The 25,414-nt window shown below is 37.4% G+C and overlaps 2 protein-coding genes across 2 annotated transcripts; both read right to left on the bottom strand.

The window, feature by feature from the left end:
* Nucleotides 1-2,224: 2,224 nt before the first annotated feature.
* LOC115926742 (octopamine receptor beta-2R-like) lies at nucleotides 2,225-5,944 on the bottom strand. The gene is made up of 2 exons (XM_030991977.1): nucleotides 5,268-5,944; nucleotides 2,225-4,326 (listed from the first exon to the last, which is right to left on the bottom strand). Exon 2 carries the CDS (start codon nucleotides 4,099-4,101, stop codon nucleotides 3,139-3,141), a length of 963 nt encoding a protein of 320 aa, XP_030847837.1. The 5' UTR covers nucleotides 4,102-4,326; nucleotides 5,268-5,944; the 3' UTR covers nucleotides 2,225-3,138.
* A 1,236-nt stretch (nucleotides 5,945-7,180) lies between these two features.
* On the bottom strand, nucleotides 7,181-10,185 carry LOC115926741 (octopamine receptor 1-like). The gene has a single exon (XM_030991976.1). The coding sequence runs from the start codon at nucleotides 9,726-9,728 to the stop codon at nucleotides 8,760-8,762; it is 969 nt and encodes a 322-aa protein (XP_030847836.1). The 5' UTR covers nucleotides 9,729-10,185; the 3' UTR covers nucleotides 7,181-8,759.
* Nucleotides 10,186-25,414: the final 15,229 nt, after the last annotated feature.

Genomic DNA, 25,414 nt, shown 5'->3' with positions numbered 1-25,414 from the left:
AAGGAGCACATGCAAGTTGAGAGAAAGAGAGAGGGAAAGTACGAAAACAAGAGAGAGGAGGGGTGCACATAGTTTGCAGGCACCCATACCCATGTCCGTCCCATAGTGCATAATACAGAGTCTGAATCATGAGACTACAATAGACCATGTATTGTATATTTATTTTGACCATGGTAGGTCCATTTTGACACAGACGAGTAGCTGGACTAGTCTTCCCTCATACATGATACATTCGCACCGCCATGATGAGATGGCTCGCGTCGATGTGGGCGTGTCTTTATAACTTTTTTAACCAATCACGTTGCTCAAAATGTTTCCCATAGCTGAATGGTTTGGGAATCGCAAATTCGCATCCTGGGGTGGTATTCTGAACATTGTTGTAAGTTTTGTGTTATCTTTTGTTGTATCTTCCAGAGATAACACAGCGCTAATATTGTTGTAAGTTGGTATTCTGAACATTGTTTTATCCCTGTGTTATCTCTAGAAGGACCGCCTCTATCTTATCTTTTACCACTGTTGACACGCCCATTTCTATGGACCCTACCAATCAAAATCTGTTTTATATAAGCATGATAAGTAGGTCAACCAATAGAAACACTTTATGCCATATCTGAAGATGCGCCTAGCGCATACTAATCTTGGGCGTAATTAGGTTTTTGAGCATTTAGTACGCGCGTCTTTGATATGCGCTGTGGCATGTGGATCATGAAGACAAATGCTTTCACTATATTGGTTGAGATGAGAGCACTATAAAATCGTCATATTCTAGCATGTAATTTCTTTAAAAGTTCTCATCTGTGATGTTTCCGGTCGACACACAATGTTTTTCTAACTCGTCTATTGGCAAGAAGTTGGTTCTGGGCAAAAAACATTGCCGCCATTATATCACCACGAAAGATACAACAGCCCCCTACCTGTTGTAAATATTGTTGTAAATACCATGAAAGATAAGATAAGATAAAAGATACAACAACTTTCAGAATACCAATTATCTCGACATATTATCTCCCGTGCGCATATGCAAATGAGGATTAAATGCCACTTTATTAATAATACGCACAATTACAAGCGCACCAAAGTATGAGCGCAGGCGCGGCCAATAAGATGAGAGAAAAGATACAACAAAAGATAACACAAAAGTTACAACAATGTTCAGAATACCAACTTTATCTTATCTCCAAAGATACAACAATATTAGAGATAACACAGGGTTCAGAATACCGCCCCGGGACTACAAAGAAAAATACTGGTGCAGGCTATTTCAAAAAGTAAGGTCAACATCTAACTTGAAATTGTGGTAGGATCAACGGAGTCATTCCTAAAAAGTGTATGGGTAACCAAGTTTCAGTTGGTCACACTATGGCGTATATCCTTATTTTTCGTACTTTTCCTAACAAAACAGTATTCGACATATTTTGCCCATCTCGAATCGCGTTAGCTAAAACTGTCTATAGATGGCTCTATGAATGGCATCAGCGCCATCTCACACAAAACAGGCACCGTTACAAATTTAATGGGCACCATCTAAAATAAAACTTTCGGCACCATCATACACTAGATGTGAATCGTCACATATGCAATTGCCGCCAAATAATAAAGAAGTGATGTCCCTTTACCAGCTGACAGCAGGCGGATAAATGTCTTATAATACACAATCATCATCCTACAAAGAAAAAGCCATCACTTAGTCGTACCATGTCTCCTTATTGACACCTGGGAGTGTTTCACAAAGCCTTTTTTCAATGACAAATGACAAAAATCAGTGACAAACCTGCTGGTGACCAATCAGAAGCAAGGATTTCAGTAGCTTATAACAAAAGCTGTAATTTGTCACTGATGACAAGTTTTGTGAAACACCCCTTGGGGTTTATAGCCATCGTTAGTTTATAGTATGATACACAACCAGAAAACTGTATTAAAACACATATGGCATGTTTACTCTCACAAGGAACATGCTTTACAACAGTACACGCTAAGGAATAAAGGTACCATTTTGCTATAATAAATACTATTTTTACGAAATACATTTTTATTGTTTGAGTTTTACAATAACAGAAAGTACTCATATTTCATGCGCTTAAATATGTATTTATATACCTAAAGAATATGTCATTCTATGTATTCAGATCACGGAAAATATAAATAGTAACTTAATCAAATACATTTTATTGTTTGAGTTTCACAATTATATAGTTGATATTATTATATATTACGTACGCTTAAATATCTATTTATATAACTATAATTTTTAAAAAAAACTGATTTGGAAAGAAATGCGGATAAGGGGGTTTGATGGTAATATCTTGGTTTGTAAATTTTCTTTTTTCTTCTACATACTTATGTTATTTGTTTGATTATCAATGTTCCTATGTAATGATTTGTGTTATCTTATAATTGTACCTTTTTTTTGCACGGACCTGGAGAAAACAGCCTTTAGCTTAAGTTGGTGCTGTGCAAATGTAAAATAAACTGAACTGAACTAAACTGAACATTAGTGGCACCCTCTGCCAAATACGCGTAGATGGATGCAAATCTGCACCCCGATTGCACCGCTATTTCTTAGTGTGTTGCAGTATCCCTACTCTCACCATGTGTTATTGTATCGTGACAACTTAAGCCCCGGACACTTTACGATCTGACTACGATCCAATTTTCGAAGAATTTTCCAATAGCATTTAAAATGAACATTCAAACATTAAAAATGTTAAGGATCGAGTATCTGAACAGTCAAATGCTTAATAAAATCTAAATGTGAAGGGATTTCGAGTTTCTATGGAGAAGGAGAAAATCGGCTCACAATCGTAGTGACGTCAGAGCAGCAGTGCAGTCGTCTACGATTTGAAGCCGATTCGGATTTGATTCTAAATAAGATATCCAATTGCTCTAAAATTAAAATTGTTAGTATTTGTTTACTATTATTCAGAATCTTAATCTTGAAGCAGTTGTTTTGATTTCAATATCTAATATCATTGTCATTTCTTTAACAACCGGATCGCAGAATAATCATGAAGTGTGCGGAGGGCTTTATTCTTTCCCCTTTTTTGTAGTGACCGTTATCTTATTCCCATCAACAGGAGGCTATACCGACATGCTCAAGGGAATGATGTCCACCTCTACTGGAATCGGTATTTGCTGTCCTCAAGACTTCACCAGTCTGACCTTTATGACTAGACGTACTACTGCGTTCTTGTAATTTGAACTGACAAGGCCAAAGACGATGGGGTTAAACCAAAAGGTGGAATACATCGACCAGTACATCGCGGCCTTCCAAACAAAGGACAGATTTGAATGCTCACAGAGACAAATTATTGTTAAGATAAGGTAGGGCATCCACACCAGATAGCTGGCTCCCACCATAGCAGAAATCGTTATCGCGCTTTTACACCTCTCCGAGAAACTATTTTGTTCGTTGTCATGCGCATCGGTCGAATAATCACGTGACTGTAGATTAACGCTCGATTGGCGAGCCATCTTGTCCCGTTTCGCCTGCGCGCGTGCGATGCACAAAAGGCGCGCGTTGAGAAGAGTAGTTACAATGACCAAAGATAAAGGTGCTACATGATAAATCGCCATGATTGGTTGCGTGAAAAGTTCAGGTCCATCGATGATAAAATCACAGTAATCAATCAGTGCACCATGAATAGATCTTACCACCCCCGCTGATGCTCCAACAACAAGTGCAACAACCAAGAAGGTTCGAATTCGCGTCCGAGTTAAGATGTTGTAATACTGGAGAGGGCGGGCCACGGCGACGTACCGGTCAATGGTAATTACAAACAGTATAAACTGAGAAACTCCCACGAAGGTTGTGCAGGTAGCTGCCGCTATATTGCATCCAACCAAGCTCGCTATAACAATGTCTCTATTAAAATATACCAAGATCTCCATTCCATAGCAAACTAATCCCCCCAGTATGTCAAAGACCGCCAAAACCCGCAGGCATAAACGCAGATTCTGGGAGAAAAGAGGAAAACTGTACGTTAGAATAATGAGGTGGCAGCCGTTCAGTGTCACGGCAAGGAATAAGCCAAGACAGTCCATGAATATAACCGTGATAAAAGCAGGAGAATATAGCTCAGGGTTCACTGTCGAATTCTCCATCGGAACTCTTGCTTGTCAATCTGGCGGTTACATTTCCTGATCAATTCACCACGCGATACATTTTACAGGCGAACCTTAACAGTCATCATGATTGATCCTTTGCTGCCAATCGTTTAATAATTATCTACCCTCTGAAGAATAGTATTGCTATTGACGTGCTGTCTTACAATTGTACGCTTCATGTCCATACGATATTCAGTTTCCATTAAAATGTGCCCGTGTATCCTGTAAAAATAGATGAGGAAAAAATGCAAGCGGATTATATCAACTCTAGATATCTGATTTATATAGCTACCGAATCATGATTATGACTTTAGAGAAAAGTGCTGGTACTCAAGATAATCGTTAACAATGAATTCGCGATTTCAAGGATCGAAGATCATAACATCTACTTGTTCATGTGCTTCTTTGCGTGAAGACAAATCCCTGTCACCAACAGTGATTTTCCACTATCGAGACTGCGTTTTGTGGCATTACAAACAAAATTGAACGAAGACGCTTCCAAACTGTAATTGCCACATAGTATTATTCCAGTGTTTCAAATATCATGTTGTAAGTAGATGAAAAAGGAAATTTTGATCATCAGAACATCCTACACTATAGGGAATAGTTCCCACGTAGACATATTTGATCGAATATAATTACCCAATCGGTACAAGACGTGTAGCCTGAGCATCCCATGTCTAGAGTGTTTATCGAATAGCGACAACGCTCTACTCTGGAAGATAGCGTAAAATTACTATTGGTCTGACTAATGGGATTAGGGACCAATGTAGAAATGTATTTTCTTTTAAAGTGCATGCTTGAAACTACTATATTTATTTCATTACGTACTTTATATCTTTCTGTTATGTTTTATTGTATTATTATTAATTTTACGTTGCTTTGGTAACCCGCTATTCCGGACATTATCAAGATGGTAATATACCACATTTAGAATCCACATGATCACTACAGATTGAAGAGGAAATACAACTCACACCTATGACGTAGACATTGGAATGTTTTTTATATTGGTACAATCATTACAAGGTTTTTATTGATATGACAATAGCAATGATCAAACGGAAACAGTTAGTTTGATACAGATTGATCACCGAAATAATAAAAAATACATTTCTTCTCATTGATTCAACACAAATTTAATAAAGTATTTCATGTCATACCGATTCCAAACAGAGAGTGAGTATCCAAGTTTCCTGGATCATTCAACACGTAGACATGATACTAAAAAAAGAGGAATTCAGTTGAGATTAATCCGTTACATTGGACCTGAAGTAAGCTCCTGTTGAAAGAGTAGACACGTGGGGTCACAAATGTGAGAAGAAATATATTGTTCAGATTCCTGACCTGTTGATGGTACCAAGACACAATAACGTCCAATGTATTGCGTGCTAAGCGACCTGAAGACAATGATAAAGGAATAGCTTTGCTTTCAGTTGACAAAGTGTTACTCGATATTAATTGTAATATTTTCCCTTCCAGCAGCAAACCTGAAAAGTAATTGAGGAAATACATGATTGCCATTATCACAACTACGTGTATTAACAGTTCCAACAGGCCTATACGCGGAAGTGAATATATTCCCTGTTTAACAACAACACCTGTTGAATTATAATTTTAATGCATGGCTGATTGTCAACGGAACGGAGTTAAGTCGTTTGTTAATTCCCTTTGTTGCTACGGCAGTTAGCCAGTGAAAACGAATTTGTTAAATAAAATTATGGAAATGCAAGCACTACTTTAAACAAACAGAACTTTATTTTATTCCTAGTTCATTTTTCCTAATTGGGGTGTCATATAAAAGGGCAGATACTCAACTTTCTGGAAATGTGATTTTCTCTTTGAAATTCAGATACCGTCCGCCAAATTACTTTTTGGTTTCCTCTCTCCAAATTGATTTTAATCACTCATGCGTGAAATATGTAGTATCAAATGAAAGAGGAGGATCTAAGCTTTACAAATATATGTCATTTATCAATTATAATTGTGATTAAGTTATGAGGAAACATCGATAATTCTCGATTTCGTTTTTTCAAGGACGCACTGTATAGCCTAGCACTATTAGATCTATAAAGATCTATGTAGATTATACCATTTCTGTATGCTGGCACACTTAAGACGGAGTTTACCCCCTACTCTTTGATAGAGGTGCAGCGTATTAATGGGCATATAGGGTGTGACTCTCCTACACAAGGGGCCTCCAGTTATCGTTCCGTCCGAGGAACGGATTGTTTTGCCCTGACACCGAGCCCCTGCCCCCAGGGGCGTCGCTAGACCTTTTTTTCAGTGGGGGGGGGGGGGGATGTAGAGGCCATCGATTACCGACAAATTCATTAATGCCAGTGTGCCAATGTCCACAAAATTAAACCCTATAAACCCGGGGCCAGGGACTAGTTTTCCTACGAACTATATTTAATTGTGCATGCGCACATGGTCATTTACATTGGCCTCATAAATATATGGTTCATTTCGTTAAGACTAGTCAGCATCGTAGCTATATAAGAAGATTTGCAACCCCATTGTGCAGCTAGTGAGTGTGGCGTTTTACGGAACCCGGGTTCAAAGCTCGATGGGGCGATGACAATGATTTTTTTTTTCTGGTGATACTTTGAGATAATTATAGTTGTAGTCTCTCACGAAGTCATCAAAGCGGATAAAGAGTCACAGTTCGAGGAAAAAACAATTCGCCGGCCGACCAATATTATACATCTCACCGAGTTCAAACTTCTGCATTGATATTCGAGCGAGCGAGAATGCCGACACAACTGACCCGACACAGCAATATATCTACGCGTATCTTTCTTGCTCCCTCGAGGAGATGACTCCACCTAATACCCCACCTCTCCTCTGTTATGCTTTACCCCCCCCCCCCCCCCCTCTCTCTCTCTCTCTCTCCTCTCTCTCTCTCTTCCCCGCTTCTTTCGTGTCATTTTCTCTTTTTTTTGTCCTTTTGTCCGTTTCTTTCTTTTCTTTCTTTTCTTTCTTTTCTTTGCCTTTTGTTTCCTCTCCTTTCTCTTTTTCCTTTTCTCTTTCTTTCTTCGCATCTGTTTCCTTTTTTGTCCTTTCCTTTGTTTCTTTTCTTTTTCTTTCCCTCTCATTTTTTCATCCCCCTTTTCTCATTTTTCTCGACGGCAGCGCAATTATAGGTGGGCTGTCGCACCCCCTCTAGCGACGCCCCTCCCCCTCCCACTCAGTGTTATTAAGGGTAATGACAAAAGTACCCTAAATGTGCTGACATTTAGTAAGATACAGATACGGCAAATAGAGAGGTACTGTAAGTCAGAAGAAAAAAAAACTCTTGAAATAAATTAAAAGGGATCGTCAAACTCCTATGCACTAACAAGAGAATACTATATCAGCAATCGATTGATTACAGTTGAATACATATCCTGCATCTAAATTGATATAGTTTTAATGGTTTATTAATATAATTTTGTTTACATTATACAAAGAGTATACCAATAATCAAGTCAGTTTATAATTACTTGTGAGTAGTCGCACTTCATGGTAATTACCATGATGATTACTATCATTCATTAACATTATTATTCAAGTACATATCGTAAACTTGAAAGATAACACGGTCATTTCAAGGCTAAAAATTTGTTTCAGTTTATACAAAGGTCATATCGTGCACGTGGCCTATATTACGGATATCATGGTTTCTTTTCACTGTTTTGACATTTAGATCGTAGCTGGTGTTTTTTGCGGCATGATATGGTACATAATTTTATCTTCTCTACTAAAAATACTATTTTTGATTTCTTTTGTATTTCGTAGTTCATATATTCATTACAATCATACAAAGGTTCATGATAAACATTATATTTTTTTTTCTTCTCGAATTCTCATCAAAAGTAAGTTACTGTTCCTTGATTCTCTAAATGGGTAAAACATTTTATAATATATTAATAAGAGTAGTTTCGTTTACCCTGGTAAGCCTGCATGCATATAGATGCTGTTATTATTTAGGGCCTGCAATTTTTATTTCCCCAGCAGTTACCAGGCACCCATTTACACCTGGATAGAGAGTGGCAAATTTCGATTACTATCTTGGGCTGAGATTCAAACCCGCATCCTTTTGATATTAACCACTTTATACCACGATACCTCCCTTTTACAACTAGGTGCACTTTTCTGCAATTTATTGTACCTTCCCTTTCTCTTTTTTTTTTAAAACTTACTACTTCTAATCGTGATATTCTTCTTATTCTTCCTCTTCTCTTTTTTTTTTCTGTTCTTTCCTTGCTCGGAGGTGTGTTCTTCTTAACTTTGATACTCCTTTACCGTTTCGCCTTTAACCGACAAAATAATCAGACTTTTGTAATAATACTCTTCAAAAGAGAATGATATATATACAAGCTTTGCTTTAAGCTTCCCATTTTCCCCTTTGTTGGTATTGTTTGTCATATTTACACTTCTCTTGAAATACCTTGCTATTTACAGTACAGTATACCTCATTTAAGTTATCTACCCTTTATATTTTGTTACTCTACATCTTGTATACATTTGCATTGTTGTGTATGTAAATTCGAAACAAATAAACTTCATTTCAGCATCAACTTCAAAGATATCCCGGCTTTGGATCCGTCACTGGAAGTATACTTTAACAAAAAGAGGAAACACGTTTGACTTTTCGCGTTAATAATTATCATTCATGGTACAGAATCATACCGGTGTCTCATCTTACGAGTTAGGCGTATGGCAGCGTTCTTGTAACTTCTGTTCACAAGACCAAACACAATAGGATTCAACCAAAACGTGGTGTAGATCAACCAATACGTTGTTACCTTCCCAACAGGAGAGAGGTTCGATTGTGTAGAAAGAATAACTATTGTTATGATAAGATAGGGCATCCATACCAGATAGCTGGCTCCCACCACAGCAGAAATTGTTATCGCACTTTTATACCTCTCTGAGAATATGTTTTGTTCCGTGTCATGGGCTTCAGCTGAATCACGTGATGTAAGTGCGATGTTTAATTGGCGAGTAACCTGGCATCTCCTCTTGTGCGCACGCGCAATGAATAAAAGACGCGCATTGAGAATAGTCGTGACCATGACAAGGATAAGTGGCAGAATGTTGTATATCGTCAAAGCTCTAGTTCCTTTCCTCATGAATAGATTGTCTCCATCGAAGTCGCAGTGGCCAATAGCAAAACCATGCACAGAGCGTCCTACACTCAATGAAAATCCGAACATAAGAACAGCCAATAAGAAGATTCTGATTCGTCTGCGAGTAAGAATATTATAATACTGGAGAGGGCGTGTCACTGCGATGTATCGGTCAATGGTAATTACAAAAAGTGTCAGTTGTGAAAAAAGCACCAACAATATACAAAAACCTACAGCTACATTACATTTGACCAAGGACGTTTTTATCATCGTTCTGTTGAAATAATATATGATGTTTATGCCGTGACATAAAGATCCTCCTGCGATGTCAATGACTGCTAACACTCGAAGGCAGAAATGAAGATTTCCCGTGAAAAGAGAAGTATTCAGAATAAGGACAATCAGATGAAAAACATTAAGTACCACTGAAAGGAGCAAACTAAAGCACTCCAAAAAAATGAGAAAAATGAAAACACCATGGCAGCATTCCTCCTCAGTCGAATTCTCCATCGTAATGTCTTTATTAGAAATTTTGTTTGTTTGGTCTGTTCCTTTATTTTACCTCGCTGCTTAGAAATCATTTGTTTGCTTGTAAGTAAGCAACCATGCGACCGCTAGCTTTACGTTCTCTCCGAGAGGGTAGTTGATAACGCCTTACCAAAGGGCACTAGCGCATCGACGTGGTTTGTAACCGGTTACAAGAACAATGCCCTACCACTGTGTCATCGTGTCTCCTGTGAATCCATAAGCTCCATTAAAATATACAGAGGCACATACAATGTGGGTAGGACCGTTGCGACTGGTGCTCAACAAATATGTTACTTATAAATTGTACAATGCATCAATATTTGACATCCTACTATAGTTTTTGTTTTAGTTCCGATAATATAAATCGCTGGTTTATTAAGAGGAAACTACGCATATGGACGACAGCAAAGTGACGGCAGCAAAAAGTAACAAAACAAAGAGAGTGAGCTTAGTGAACCGATAGGGAAATGCCGAGCATTATCAGCTTGAGTGTTAAAACATGATGAATTAAAGCTGATAAAAAGAACAAGGCCTACGTGTATATATTCTTCCTATAATAGAATTGGTTTCTTTACATAGGGTTTCGATTGCGCAACACTTAAAAAGAAAATCCGTGATTAAGAGCCAGCCGAATACCCATAAAATCTCATAATGTACATGTTCTACATGACGACTTACAATGGTGTGGTTATTTTATATTTGATTGATTTAGTTTCTAAAGGTAATAAATTATACAAATAAGTTTATGTGAATGTTTTGGGTAAGTGTTTTGATTGTTCGTTACACATATCTGATTGCGAAAGAAGAAAAAAGTGTTCACAGTTCGAGATTGTATTGCGCCCATTGAGCTTGGTTAGCCTCCTTTAACGCAGGAAATAGAAAAAAAAATGAAACGGTTTAGAAATTTAAAAAAAAGCATATCCATCGGAGATTTTAAGTCGAAATTTTGTTGCGTTTGTCTTCCAAGGCCTTTGGAAAAGTCTATCAGATCGCACATGCAGCGATTATTGTGTCTTTTAATTATTTTTTTAGGCTTGACTAGTATTTGTTTAGGGGCGAGGTCGTAGTAAGCAAGTTGACGGAATTCAGCTGTCCATAGTTTTGATCTTTGGTATTTTTTAAAAATATTTTCATCACTTTCAAGCACACGAGAAAATCCCAGCTTATTGAATCTTAGAGACATCATAAATATATCATGGTGTTCTTTGAGTTATTTATCAATTATGATTAGAGGGCGATGTTTATTTTTTTTCTGGCTCAAATATTGACTGCGTTATTACAGTGTTTCACTTTTCTCAATATTTTTTTTCCTCGAATACGGTCGTCACTGAGTTTTGCATCTTCCCTTCACATCTTCCAGGGTGCGGTTATTAATAAAGGATAACTGGGCAATTCAATCTTTATTTTTCCCATCCTTCCTCAAGCAGAGAAAACGAAGGCGAACATGAAATAATGTAATATTGGCGTATAACCCTATATATAGTTTGTTTATAATATAGTTACTGTTTACATCACCTTGGCAAAGTTAGTTATAACTAACCAGCTACAATAAGTGATATTTATATATGTGGGTATCATAAGAGCCATCAGAGCATGCATATGATCTTCTTTCCCCAATAAATAATGTAAGCTCATTTTTTATTTGTTATTCAACCTTGAAAACAACTTTCATCTCTTGTCTATATTTCTTACCGTCAATCCATTGTTTCAGTTTCATGACAGTAATCACAAAGGCCATTTTTACAAAGAGTGGTTCTATGCAAGTGGCCAGAGGCGGCGCTCTGGGGGGGGGGGGGAGGGGAGGGGAGGGGGCACAGTGCCCCCACCATTTGTTCAAATACCCACAAAGTGCCCCTTTTTACATAGGAAAATTGCCCCTGTACTTTGACAAGTGCACCTAAGTGCCCCTTCCACTCTCCACCTCTGATAAGTGCCCCTTTTATTTCAACACGTACCCCTTTTCCTTTGACAACTTTCCATTTTCCTTTACAATAAGTGTCCATTTTTCGTTCTCTTAAAGGTAAAGACCAGTTATGGTCATGCGATTGCATTGTGAAAGTAACGTTGTGGAATCGATCAGAAAAGGTTGATCATCTAGCATCTAGCATCTGCAAGGTTCTGGAATCATCAAAATGATAAGAAATTTGGCCCATTCTTCGTAAAGTTACAAGCACTATACACAGAAAGATGTATATGGGACTACCCTATATCTCTCACAGTCCATGAGAGAAACAAATTTACCAAATATATGAATTAGTAGGCGGTTTCCCGGCAAATTTGTTATCATCATGTATTAGTCAAAACATATTCTTTCACATGATTGGTAATGAGAGCTTTCATTTCATTTTTTGAAATTGGGGCGTTTCCAATACTGGTCTTTACCTTTAAGTGCCTTTTTTAAATGTCTCACTAGTAAGTTCCCCTTTTCAGGTACGAGAAGCGCCCCTTTTCATTTTTGATGAGCGCCCCCTTCACCTCTGATAATTGCCCTATTAAAATCTGAGAGGATCCCCTTTCGCTTTGACAAGTACTCATTTTCCTTTGTAAAAGTGCCCCTTCCCCTTTTAATAACTACCCCTTTTTAACTCGGATATTAAAGCGCACCTTATATTTTCACATGTGTCCCCTTTCCTGTATAATAAGTGCCCCTTTTCCTTAAGACATGTGACCCCATTTAAAAAAGAGCCCCCTTCCCTTGCCATAAATGCTCTTTTTCATCTATGAAAATAGTTCCTTTTTATTCTCATAAGTGCCCCTTTTTTATCTCTTGTAAATGACCCTATTCAATTCTGAGAGATACTCGTTTTACTTTGACAAGGGCCCCTTCCGCTCCTGATAAGTGCTCTTTTCATCTCTTATAAATGCCCCTTTCATTTTGGTACGTCCCCCTTTTTTCTTCCTAATAAATGCTCTTTTTTCTTCTTATAAGTGCCCCTTCCCCTTCTCATACTAAAACTCCATTTTATCTTTGATAAGTGCCCCGTCTATTGTAGTATGTGCCTCTTTTTCTTTTTAATAAGAGCCACTTCCCCTTCTCATAAAAGCCCCTTTTCACTTTTAGATTTATCATTTGTGCCCCTTTTTCATATGATAAGTGCCTCTTTTCATTTATGGTCAGTGCCCCTTTTCAGATCCGATAAGTGCCCCTTTTCACCTCTGATCATATAATTACCCTTTTAACAATTATATGTGCCCCTTTTTTCTTTCTACTAAGGAACCTATCCCTTTTTATTAAATGCCCCTTTTTACTTTTTATAAATGCCCCTATCAAAATATGATGGGTGCCTCTTTTCCGTCGACAAATTCCCTTTTCCCATTCTAATAAAATCCATTTTTATCCCTTGAATTTCACCTTTAAAGTTTACCCATGACGTCAAGAAATGACAATGTATTCGCCATACATTGTCATTTCTGAATGATATTTGATATGCATCAATTTGATATAACGTGAAATAACAAATCTCTGGTAAATTATTGCCATGTTGAAACTATATCATATTAAATCTCTTGCCAACAATGAGAATAATTGGCACCAGATTCATTTTACCATAGAGGACAATTGTTTCATGAGCATGATGAGTAGCTATCTCCCTCAAATGGAAGACTAATCAGTTTTCATAATTTTAGTCAAACAATTTCTTAATCAAATTAATCCAACTAATCCCAGGCGCGGATCAAGGATTTCTTAGGGGAGGGGGCCCAATTGTTTTATTCTTGTTTGCTCCCGAAAATTTGAAAATCACGCCGGCCGAAAAGTCGCTCAGTGGGGGAGGGGGGAGGGGGGAGGGGGGAGGGGGGAGGGGGGTAGTGAGCACCTTATTTTTTTTTTGGGGGGGGGCATCGGAAATTTGAAAATTTGCACCCCTCCCCTTTGAGCGCCGGGGGGGGGGGGGGCATCCCACAAAAAAAGTTACAAATCACGTGTTTGTACATGTTGTTTTTTTCCCAAGGGGCGGGGGGGGGGTCCGCCACTGACCAATCCTATAAATGCAGAATTCCCCAAATGCATGAATAATACTTTACAAGTGTATTTAGCGTCCCATATCAATCCGGAAAACAAAAATAGATCATCCTTCCTGTGTCTTTTCCTTAGCGTCCTATATCAACCCGGAAAAAATGATAATCCTTAACAATATAATTGTTGGGTCATAAAGAGGATACTTATTTTTAGTTTCCTCTTCCGTTTTCTGCATAAAATGCGTACCCAATAAACAAATTCACGTGAAAATCACGTCAATATCATGGGATCGACTTGAACAGATTTACGTTCTTCAAACACTTGACATTTACGTGATTGTGTTAACACGTTTCTTGCCTTAGGTAACTTATAAAACACGTACACTAACAGCCTTTTTCACACACAGCTAAAATTCTATTAACATGATTAGTTTAAAGGGCTTTAAACTAATCACCTGTACATACGACATCATTCACACACAGAAATTTCGGTGCGATCGTTAATCGTTTCGTGATTAACTACTGCTCGTTAAATGCGCAGTAGTGCCATTGCGCATTTGAAGGTCATGTCATATCAATCAAAGCGCACCCTCCATCCAGTTTAAACACGTTTAAACACGAATAACCGTTCACACACAAAATGTCAAGCTCTCTAGATACGAACTTCGTATCTGCAGCCTGCTTTTAGGGGCGTATGAATCGCGACTTTGTATCTATCCCACCATCGTATAAACGATGTTCACACAGGGAAAATTTTCTATAAACATGTTTAAGACTGTTGAGTTAAACACGTTTATACTAATCATCTCTAGAAACGATGAATTTTAGCTGTGTGTGAAAAGGCTGTAAATCACGCAATTGTCACTGGAATATCACCATAATAACGTGATTATCCTTACCTTGCATGGAGACCATGGTTTGTAAACCTAATACTCCCGTTTTTGTTTGGTTATGACATAACATCTTCATCAACGAATTTATCGCATTCTTTAGAAGTTTTAGAATCGCGTCACAGAAACACGTGAAGCGTTAGTGATAGTTTTAGTCAAAATATCTGCGTGAAATTCACATGAATATTAAGAGGCTGACTTGAGATGAATCATGTTCTTCCTTTACGTGCAGCAGATTAGCGACAAGTCGCGCATTTGCACTAATCACCCACAGAAATCGATATGAGCAATCACCGACGGTATTTTGGGGGTTCTTTTCCGGTAGTGTACTTGACATTCCAAAAAAAATGACGATTAAAAAAAAAGGATGTTAGGGATGTGTGAATGGGCCTACACAATGAATAAAATAAAAAATCTCTGGTTGTTGCCTATATATCATATCAAATCCCCTGCCAACAAAGAGAATAATTGGCACCAGATTCGTTTTATCATTGGGGATATTGTTTTTTGAGCATAATGAGTAGCTATCTCCCTTAAATAAAAGACTAATCAGTTCTCATAATTTCAGTCAAACAATTTCTTTAAAGCTTATCTGCCGTAGTTAACAGGAGGGATTAGACCGCTCTGCAAGGTCACTGGACAGGTGGTTATCTCATCAACTCAGTTCTCAGTTAACATAAGAAAAAGAGGATTATGGGGGACCAATGGTCACTGATTAGGCATTGTTTGTTATATAGAGGGCGCAAGTAGCTACCAGTAGTGCAGTGGCCCTTTAATCAAATCAATACAACCAATCCATAAAATGCAGATTTTCCCAACGGCATGAATATACTCTATTAGTGTTACGTATACATCCAGAAACCCAAAAATGACCATCCTTCCTGAAATCGGAGTAGTCATGGTGACAAGCCATTTGGTTTCACTTGTGAATATCGATACTACAGGGGTTTTGTTTTTAATATAATTATTGCGTTATATACAGCATATTTATCTTTCGTTTCCTCCTCCTTTGTCTGCATAAATTGCGTAGGAAGGCGCGAGGGGAAATTATTTAAACAATAAAATACTGTTCGCACAGCTAGAAAGCAAAAGGCTCGACTCTTATAAATATAAGTATTCGCATTTTGCCGAAAGTACAAAACTTTCCCTTCTAATTCCACTTCTTTTTCCCCTGTCCCTCCCTCTCTCTATGTATTTATCTTCCCCACTCTCTCTCTCTCTCTTCCTTTCTCTGCCTCTCTCTCTCTCTCTCTCTCTCTCTCTCTTTTCACCCTTTCTCCCTCCACATTTCCCCCATTAGGTACTTCCTTTCAGTATGCATCTCGTAGTCTCTCTCTCCCTTTCTCTCTGTCTCTTTCCATCTCTGTCTTTCTCTTACTGCTTTCCTGGCTGTTGTTCCCTCACTTCCTTCTCAAATTCCGCTGTTCTGTGTGCTTCTCTCATTACTTCTCTCTCTCTCCCTCTTCCCCTACCCTTTCTCTCTGTCTCTCGCTTTCTGTCTTCCCTGTCTCTCTGTCTCTCTATACTGTTCTCCCCGCCCTTTCCTTTCCACTTTCTCATTGTCTGTGCATCTATTTCTCGCTCTCGCTTCCTTTCTCTCCTATTCTCCCCCTCTCGCCCCCCCCCCCCTCTCTCTCTCTCTCTCTCTCTCTCTCTCTCTACCTATCTCTATCTGCTTCTCTATATATTTCTCTATCTCTCTCTCCTTCTCCGTCTTCCTCTCTCTCTCTCTTTCTCTCTAACTATATCTGCTACTTGTCTATCTAATCTCTCTATTATTTTCTCTTTCTCTCTCTCCTTCTTTTATAACTTGAAACTTGAACTTGATACGTCCTTATGTCTCATTGAACAAACAAAGCTCCATCAATCATAACTGATGATGAAAAACTTTCTTTTGTACATGATACTAGACTTCATATTTATCATTAATCTATCAGGATTTGTTCGGTGTTTTGTTTTTTCTGCTTACTAAAAAAATTGGGAAACTTTTTTTTCTTTAGAAACCCACTGAATAAAGAAATAAACCTTTTGTATAACCAATGTCGCTTTGTTACAATGTTACTGCAAATGCTGCTTTGAAATGGAAAAAAAAAATTGAAAAATTTCCCTACGACTTCCGTATTCAAGTCAACAAAACCAATACAAAATAGTGATCTATAAGATGGGGAATATCAACTGGTGCCCCCAAAGTAGGATTACATTTTTTCTTACCTCATTTTATGAAATGGATGTTAAAATGTATGGTTTATTTTTGATAGGTACAGTTTATATCATCCCTAAACTCTACTTACTAATGTACTTGACTTTTTAGATTGGTCGATAAAATTAAGAAGATATATACTTATACATAAAAAACAGTATTCTCCCGATCACTTCATTAAAAGAGACTAAACAAAATTCAGTGTAACTATGTGGTTTCTATTGATACCGAATAAAGGTGATGACGACATAATAATTATATGATATTTTCAGTCAAAGCAGATTTTATGAACCATGGCAGACTAGACTACAACCTTAGTCTTTTTTTAAATGTAATGCTTCCTGGGAGAAATTTCAGTTATTTAAACATTTTTGTGGCTTTGGTTTACGTCCCGCTGGTTCCAAGATTTTTTTTCTGACTTGTTTTTCAATACAGATCGATCAATCGATCTTATTCACTGGGTGTATTAAGCCAATTATGTTTAAATAACCTCAGTCGTGTTTGGTAATAATATAATTGGGATTGAAATTATGGGGTTCTTCCTTTCATAGCCGCGCTAAACACGACAAATGGGGTAAATATAATATTCGTAGTTATAACGATTTTTTTTAATTTATGTACAAAATGAAATATATTTATACAGGATATAAACATGATTAGCAAAGCAGTATTTCATTGCGGTCCTGATTAAAATACATAGGCTACAACAAATTGTAAAAGTAAAAACAATTCAAATAGAACAAACAAATCCAGAAATTTACAGATCAAGTTTACAATGCGAAACAAAAGATTTACAAAAGATTTACAATGCCATATTGAAAATATAATGAAAATAAGATAAACGAAAAGCCATTAAAAAAAACATACGATAAGGAAGCCCCAGGAACGGACTCGGAATGAACCATCAGAAGAAGAAGAAGAAGAGGGAGAGGAAGAAGAAGAAGGAGATGAAGAAATGATGATAATGAAGAAGAAGAAGAAGAAGAAGAAGAAGAAGAAGAAGATGTTGAAGAAGTAGAAGAAGAGAAAGAAAAAGAACAAGAAAAGTGAAGAGAAGGAAGAAAAAGACAAAGGAAAAGTGAAGATAAGGAAAAAAAGAAAACAAAAAGAAAAGAAAAAGAAAAGGAAAAAGAAAAAGGGAAGAGAAGGAATTAAGGAATAAGGGAGATTATTACATAAATTTGAACCAGAAAACATTAGAGACCTTTAAAAACATTCCAGCTCCCTGATGAGCACACGACATTTGAGTATTATAGTTACGGGTTGGGATATCATGACGATCGACTACCATTTCAATATGATTGCAATCTACTTGAGGCTAATCCATGTATACATCTAAACATAATGTTTGCTAAGAAATAATCCCGACGTTGCGTAAAGTTTAACCATTCAATTTACCTCATTATTTTCGCCGAGATAATGCCGTAATGTGTTAATGTGATAGTGCGCGGACCCCTAAGTAATTTTCCCAAAATGAGAAAGCATAGTCTCTACATGGAAGAATGTTAGTTGTATAAGGAGTAATTAGCGAGAAAAATAATAATTGTGTTCATGTAACCAGTAAGAAGATATTATAAGTTAGTCATTTGGAAAGCTGTTTAATGTGTGAATTCCATGTTAAATTATAATCTATTTCAATACTAAAGACATGTAATGGAATCGGTTCATTAGTAAAGCTCTTTTTTATTAGATGGTTTACTGTTTAGTAACATTACTTTTGTCTTATTCGCGTCAATGCTTAGGCGATGGTGTTCGTACCAGGCTTTATCGTAATCAAGTAGCTTTACGCCCGTTATTGCCAGTGTCAAATATTACGATATCGTCAGCAAAAATATGACAAGCACCACTCGTCAGACATTCGGAAATATCATTAATCATTATGAGGAATATAATTAGACTTAATAAGCTACCCTGTGGAATTCCTACATTAATATATTTAATTTATGAAATATTTATATTGTTATGTACTGCTTGATTTCTATTCTGAAGGTATAAATTAAACCATATAATTAGGTTGTGAGAGTTATACCATATTTCCCTTTTAAATAATGACAGCTCGTGATCAATTAAATCAAAATACTATGTTATATCCAGGATTATGAGACGATGAATCGGATCCTAATCAAATGATCGGTTGAGAGCGTACACGTGACCAGGTATTTATTTTGCCTAACACATAATTTGCTAATGACCGGATTAGCAAATACTAATGACCGCTCATTAGTAAAATCAGGTTTAAACATCATTTTATAAAAAAATATAACACATCGTCTTATAAAACAAATAATACACATCATATTGTTCGGGCATTAGTAAAATTACCCACACTCGGTCACTTTTAAACATTCTAAACACCCTCGGCTTTCGCCTCGGGCGTGTTAGACTGTTCCAAAGGTACCTTATGTGGGTAATTCTTACTAATGCCCACACTGCTGTGTATTATTTGTATAAACATGCCCCGACAAGTAATCGTTCATTAAACACCTCATACCAATTCCCAATCATCATGGTCTGTGTCTGATGTAAGACAGTCCGACTTCTACAAAAACTACCATCAATATCTATTACTATCTATAGATTGCGAAGTCGTCCTACGAATAAGACGCACAATCGCATTCCTGTACTTCATACTAGCTAGACCAAAAACAAGTGGGTTCAACCAAAAAGTTGCGTAAAGAAACCAGTACATTAATATCATGCCCAATGGAAAGAAGTGCCAATTTGTTGCGATTATAATCATTGTAATAAGAAGGTAGGGTGTCCAAACTACATAACTGGCGCCAACTACGGCAGAAATAGTTATCGCAGTTTTACATCTCTCGGAGAAAGTATTTCCATCCGCGTGACGCGCGTCGGTTGTGTCACGAGACAACAAGGCCATGGCTGATGTACGAGCAATCTTGTCCCGCTTCTTATGCGCGTAGGCAATACGCAACACTTGTAGATTAAGAAAAGTCGCTGCGATCACCAAAAAGAGAGGTGTCATTTGGTAGATCGCCATAACTCGCTGCCCAAACAGTTGAGGACCCTTAAAATCACAGTGTCCAATACGTGCACCATGAATAGATCGTCCTAAGGAGAGTGAAGCTGCCATAATGATAGCTAATAAGAGCAAAAACCGGACTTTCTTCTGAGATAAAATGTTGTAATACTTTAGAGGACGCGTGACTGCGATGTATCTGTCGATAGTTATCACAAAAAGTATAGATTGAGAAAAAAGCACGAACATTGCAGAAGCACCCGCAGCTAGATTACATATCCTCATCGAGTTTCTGATGATCGATGGTTCAAAATAAAAGAAGATCTGTATTCCGTAACAGATGACTCCTCCAAAGACGTCAAATACTGCCAATAGACGAAGGCACAAACGAAGATTCCCAGTGAATAGTGAAGTGTTGAATGTAAGAACAATTAGGTGACAACAATTCAGTGTCACTGCCAAGAAAAGTCCTACACACTCTAAGAAGATAACGAAGATGAACGTACCAGATTTTCGATAGGCTTGGGGTTCATTCGCGAAAGTAGAATTATTCATTTTGATTCGGCTTCCCTCTGTGATGGCTGATAATGTTTCCAGACAGTTAAATATCTCAGTATACTATATCAAGAAGAGTTTGACCATATACACTCCTGTTTCTGGTCAGGTCTATTGGTTGCTACCATACACGTCTTTATTAATATGGTTCCAAGAAGTATGCCTTACGCTTAATACACAGGCATTAACAAGATTGTATACGAGATTGTATGCAGAGACAAGGAAGATCTTCTTTCAATTTAATCTCAATGATTTCAGTCTTTTCAGTAATCCGATCTTATAGTATATCTAACGTAGGTCCTGTGTTATTTTAAGTCGATGACTACGTAAACGTTGGTTACGTTGATGATCAATGGTTTAACGGAATAACATATGGCGAGCTCTTGAAGACACTCAGTCATGATCACTTTGGAGTTTCGAGTTACAGCTCAGTACTAACTAGCATCCTTGTTGTATTAGTAGTGCGTAAAGGTTAGTGGTACTCAACACTTGATTTTATAATCGATGTTATATCCTTGCAAAAATGGGGAAAATCCATAATATCACGAAACAAAACCAATAAAACCAATAAAAACGATGAAGTGCAAAGAGAGATGGCCGGTATGTCATTAGTTTCGGCGATTAAGGTCTTTATAAAGATTGTTACAAGCTTTTACACTAGAGGGATACCATAATGATCTTCTTACAGGATTAGTCTCAATGATAATACGACACTTGTCTATAAGTACCTCAATTACAGGTTTGCTTTCAGTCTCGTTTATGTTCGGATATCCTGACCATGTACATTATATCAGGGGCGGCGGGGCGTCATTCAAAGTGGGGGGGGGGGGGGGGGACACCAACATACAAGGACACTTTCTATGAAAAAGAGGCACCTGGAAAGGAAAATCTCAACGCGAAAAAATATGTCATTTTAAGACAATAGTATAATCCTTACATTGTGAACATATTATCAGGGATGATTTTAATATTTGCTTCTCTCTTAACATGGTCCAAGATACTGCTTAAAGGTATAGACCAGTTTTGGAAGCGCCCCCTCTCAATAAATGAAATGGAAGCACTTATTACCAATCATGTGAATGAATATGTTTTGAATAATACGTGATGATACAAATTTTGCCAGGAAACCGCCTACTAATTGATATATTTGATAAATCATTATATATATCCGGACTGGGTAGATATCGCGTATAGTCAAATATACATATTTCTGTGTACAGTGCTTGTAACGTTACCAAGACTGAGCCAAATTTCTTATCATTTTGATGATTCCAGGGGCGGTATTCTGAACATTGTTGTAAGTTTTGTGTTATTTTTTGTTGTATCTTCCAGAGATAACGCAGCGCTAATATTGTTGTAAGTTGGTATTCTGAACATCATTTTATCTTTTGAGCCCAAAACAAGTCCTTAGTTTACACTAGAAACGGGTCTAGGTGTGTAAGGATGTTTGTGTAACCAGCTAATCAAATCAATATTTACTCAAAATCTCAAATTATATAATTATTTTTAAAAGAATTCAGTTTGACGAAAAAGTCGGCCTCCGGTGAATTCGGTGATTCATCTTAATATAAGAATCTGAACATTGTAATACACGTGCTGGCAATCGTAAACCGCGTGCCGTATATGTATTCAATTTTGCATAGCAATGCACGGACAGAGACCGGAAGGGGAACGTGCCCCCTCGACCCCTCCCTTCCCGGCACAAATACACACACCCAGACACACACGCACACACACACCCACAACGCCAAACTCCCCCGCGTACACGCTACACACACACGCAAACACACACACACACACACACACACACACACATGCAAATTTTAGGTGCCCACCCAAATTCCTTCTTTTAATGATTTTGGAAGAAAAATGTCAAAAAAGAAATATGTACGATAGTCTAATGCATACAGTAAATGCAGGCTAATGCGTTGTGTAACAACAATCCTTTCACAATTCGTCACCCAAATAATGGGCTAAGTCAACAACACAATGAAGCAAAGAAAAAAACAAAATCCATTATACCGCATTTTACTCTTTAGAAAATTTATAATTAGGACATTTATACACTAACTTATAACATGAAAAAAGGAGTGGAGGAAATCGGGAGGGTAGCTCCAAGGTTAATGTATCTTTGACAAACTTCAAGTTGGTTGTATACCTTATTAGTTTAACGAACGAAAGTAGATTATTGGACAATAACATCGATGAATGACAGCTCCATCAATATAGCATTTACCATGCACGTTTATATTTATAAAGCAAACTTAATACTATAAAACTGATATTTATTGCTGCATTGACATTTTAAATCCGTATAGGTCCCGATTTTTTGTGTTAGATAGTGTTGGAAAAAATGATATCTTTGTGTATAATCAATACACAATTTTATATCGGTTGAACAAACAAAGTGTTATTTCAGCAGCAACAAAACCAATTTGTTCAATAAGACTGGTATCCGCTGATCAAACCAAGATATTTGTTTAATAATTCCTTTGATTAATCATAAAAACATTTTGTACAAAGAAATGCTTAATGAACTCAGAATTGGATGAAATATCAAACTCTTAAAGGAAAGGTTGAGTTCTGTTAAAGATGAAAAATAATTGATGAGTTTTCTTGTTCTTTTTATGTCAGTTTGGAAGAATTTCATATAAAATAGATTGCAATTGAAATGTCTTTTTATTCGAAATGTGACTAGTAATACATGTAGATGAAAAGTGAGGACCAATTTATAGTCCCGTATACCGATTTTTGTTTACAGTGCATGTGATCCCAAGCAAGACTACAGTAAATGTCGTTTAGTTTGATCATTTCTAAAGTTCAAATGTCACATCGCTTCTACAGCCTTACCAATCGGTTCGAGACAGTTTCTTTAATTGCATGACCATAAGGCCTAGTAATCAAATTTATCTCAGCTGTTGACGGGTTTTCATTGATTATATAATGTAGATAGTAAAGCAGAAGAGTGAGAGGGTCAACGATCCAAAAATGGGTCATACAAGAACATTATTATTTTGATAATCATGATAATGGCAGACTATTTTTAATACATGCACTCATCGTCTGACAATTCATTACGAATTAATGGTCACGTTTTGACAGATGGGTAAAGGGGTACTTGTGATAATGTAGAAGTGGGAGTGGAGGTAGGGGCTGTAGTAGTGGTGGTTACGTTAAAGAAGTCATGATGGTGCAAGTACTAGTGAAGTTGTTATAAACATTTTGTATGATTAGTTTAGAAATATAACAGATTACCATCAATATCTATTACTATCTAGTAGATTGCGGAGTCGTCTTACGAATAAGACGAACAATCGCATTCCTGTAATTAATACTACATAGACCAAACACAAGTGGGTTCAACCAAAAAGTTGCACAAAGAAACCAGTACATGAATATCTTGCCCAATGGAGAGAAGGGCCAATTTGTGGCGATTATAATAATTGTTATAAGAAGGTAGGGTGTCCACACCAGATAATTGGCGCCAACTACGGCAGAAATAGTTATCGCACTTTTACATCTTTCGGAGAAAGTATTTTGTTCCGTGTGACGCGCGTCGGTCGAGTCACGTGACAGCAGGGCCATGGCTGATTTGCGAGCAATCTTGTCCCGCTTCCTCTGCGCGTAAGCGATACGTAACACTTGTAGATTAAGAAAAGTCGCTGCAATCACTAAAGAGAGGGGTGTTATTTGGTAGATCGCCATAACACGCTGCCCAAACAGTTGAGAACCCTTAAAATCACAGTGACCAATACATGCACTATGAATAGATCGTCCTAAGGAGAATGAAGCTGACAAAATGAAAGCTAATAGGAGCAAAAATCGGACTTTCCTCTGAGATAAAATATTGTAATACTTCAGAGGGCGCGTGACTGCGATGTATCTGTCGATAGTTATCACAAAAAGTATAGATTGAGAAAAAGCCACGAACATTGTGGTAGCACCCACAGCTACATTACATATCCACGTCGAGCTTCTGATGGTCGAGGTATTAAAATAAAAGAAGATCTGTATTCCGTAACAGATGACTCCTCCAAAGACGTCAAATACTGCCAATAGACGAAGGCACAGACGAAGATTCCCAGTGAATAGTGAAGTATTGGATGTAAGAACAATTAGGTGACAACAATTCAGTGTCACTGCCAAAAAAAGTCCTACACACTCTAAGAAGATAACGAAGATGAACCTATCAGAGTTTCGAAAGGCTTGGGGTTCACTCACGTCAGTAGAATTATTCATTTTGATTCTGCTTCCCTCTGTGATGTCTGATAATGTTTCCAGACAGTTAAATATCTCGGGATACTATATCAAGGAGAGTTTGACCATTATAACAATCCTGTTTCTGGTCAGGCACATTGGTTTCAACCATATACGTCAATATGGTTCCCGGATTAATGCCTATCGCTTCATACACAGTTATCAAACAGACTGAATGAGTCAGTTTACGGGTAAGGCACAGCCTGTGAAGTTCTTCTTTCTACTTTTCAGTAATCCGATCTGCTAGTATATCAATAATACGTTATTTTAAGTCGAGGACTACATGATCGTTGATGATCAATGGTCTAACAGAATAACATATGGTGAGCTCTAGAAAGCACTCGGTCATGATCACTATGCAGTCTCGAGTTACAGCTCAGTACTAACTGATGCTTTTATTCTCTGAATTTTAGTTTCGGTGTCGATCACATAAATAACCTGTACACAAAGGTCGATTTGACGCAAACACACCATATTGTGATATGCAGTGCACACTCTGCCTGTCCACTGATATAGGAGATGAATTTCACTATATTTTTGTTTGTCTATATTCTCAAAGTGAGAGATGTTTATACTTACCTTAAAAGTTTTGTAAGACTATGCTTCCAAGTGCTGTGCACATGATAGAACTTTTTGATACTAGAAGCACTTCTCAGTTGAAAAATTTAGCAAGATTTAGTCGCCTTATTATGTTGAAATTTTATCCCCAAAAGAGAAAGAAAATAGTTCAAGCATTTCAGGAAGTAAAATTTACAGCTGAACCTACACGTACTTGTAGTGATAGGATAGTGAAACAACCTATTATAGAATTGTATTCACAAGTCATGCA

The sequence above is a fragment of the Strongylocentrotus purpuratus genome, unplaced genomic scaffold, assembly GCF_000002235.5.
Source record: "Strongylocentrotus purpuratus isolate Spur 01 unplaced genomic scaffold, Spur_5.0 spur5_scaffold_2, whole genome shotgun sequence".
NCBI classification, from domain to species: Eukaryota; Metazoa; Echinodermata; class Echinoidea; order Camarodonta; family Strongylocentrotidae; genus Strongylocentrotus; species Strongylocentrotus purpuratus.
The sequence above is the reverse complement of the archived record's forward strand: the minus strand, read 5'-3'. Positions and strand labels throughout refer to the sequence as shown.

Excerpts from the sequence above, each read along its gene's own strand:
- LOC115926742 (XM_030991977.1), bottom strand. The coding sequence starts at position 4,101 with ATGGAGAATTCGACAGTGAACCCTGAGCTATATTCTCCTGCTTTTATC.
- LOC115926741 (XM_030991976.1), bottom strand. The coding sequence starts at position 9,728 with ATGGAGAATTCGACTGAGGAGGAATGCTGCCATGGTGTTTTCATTTTT.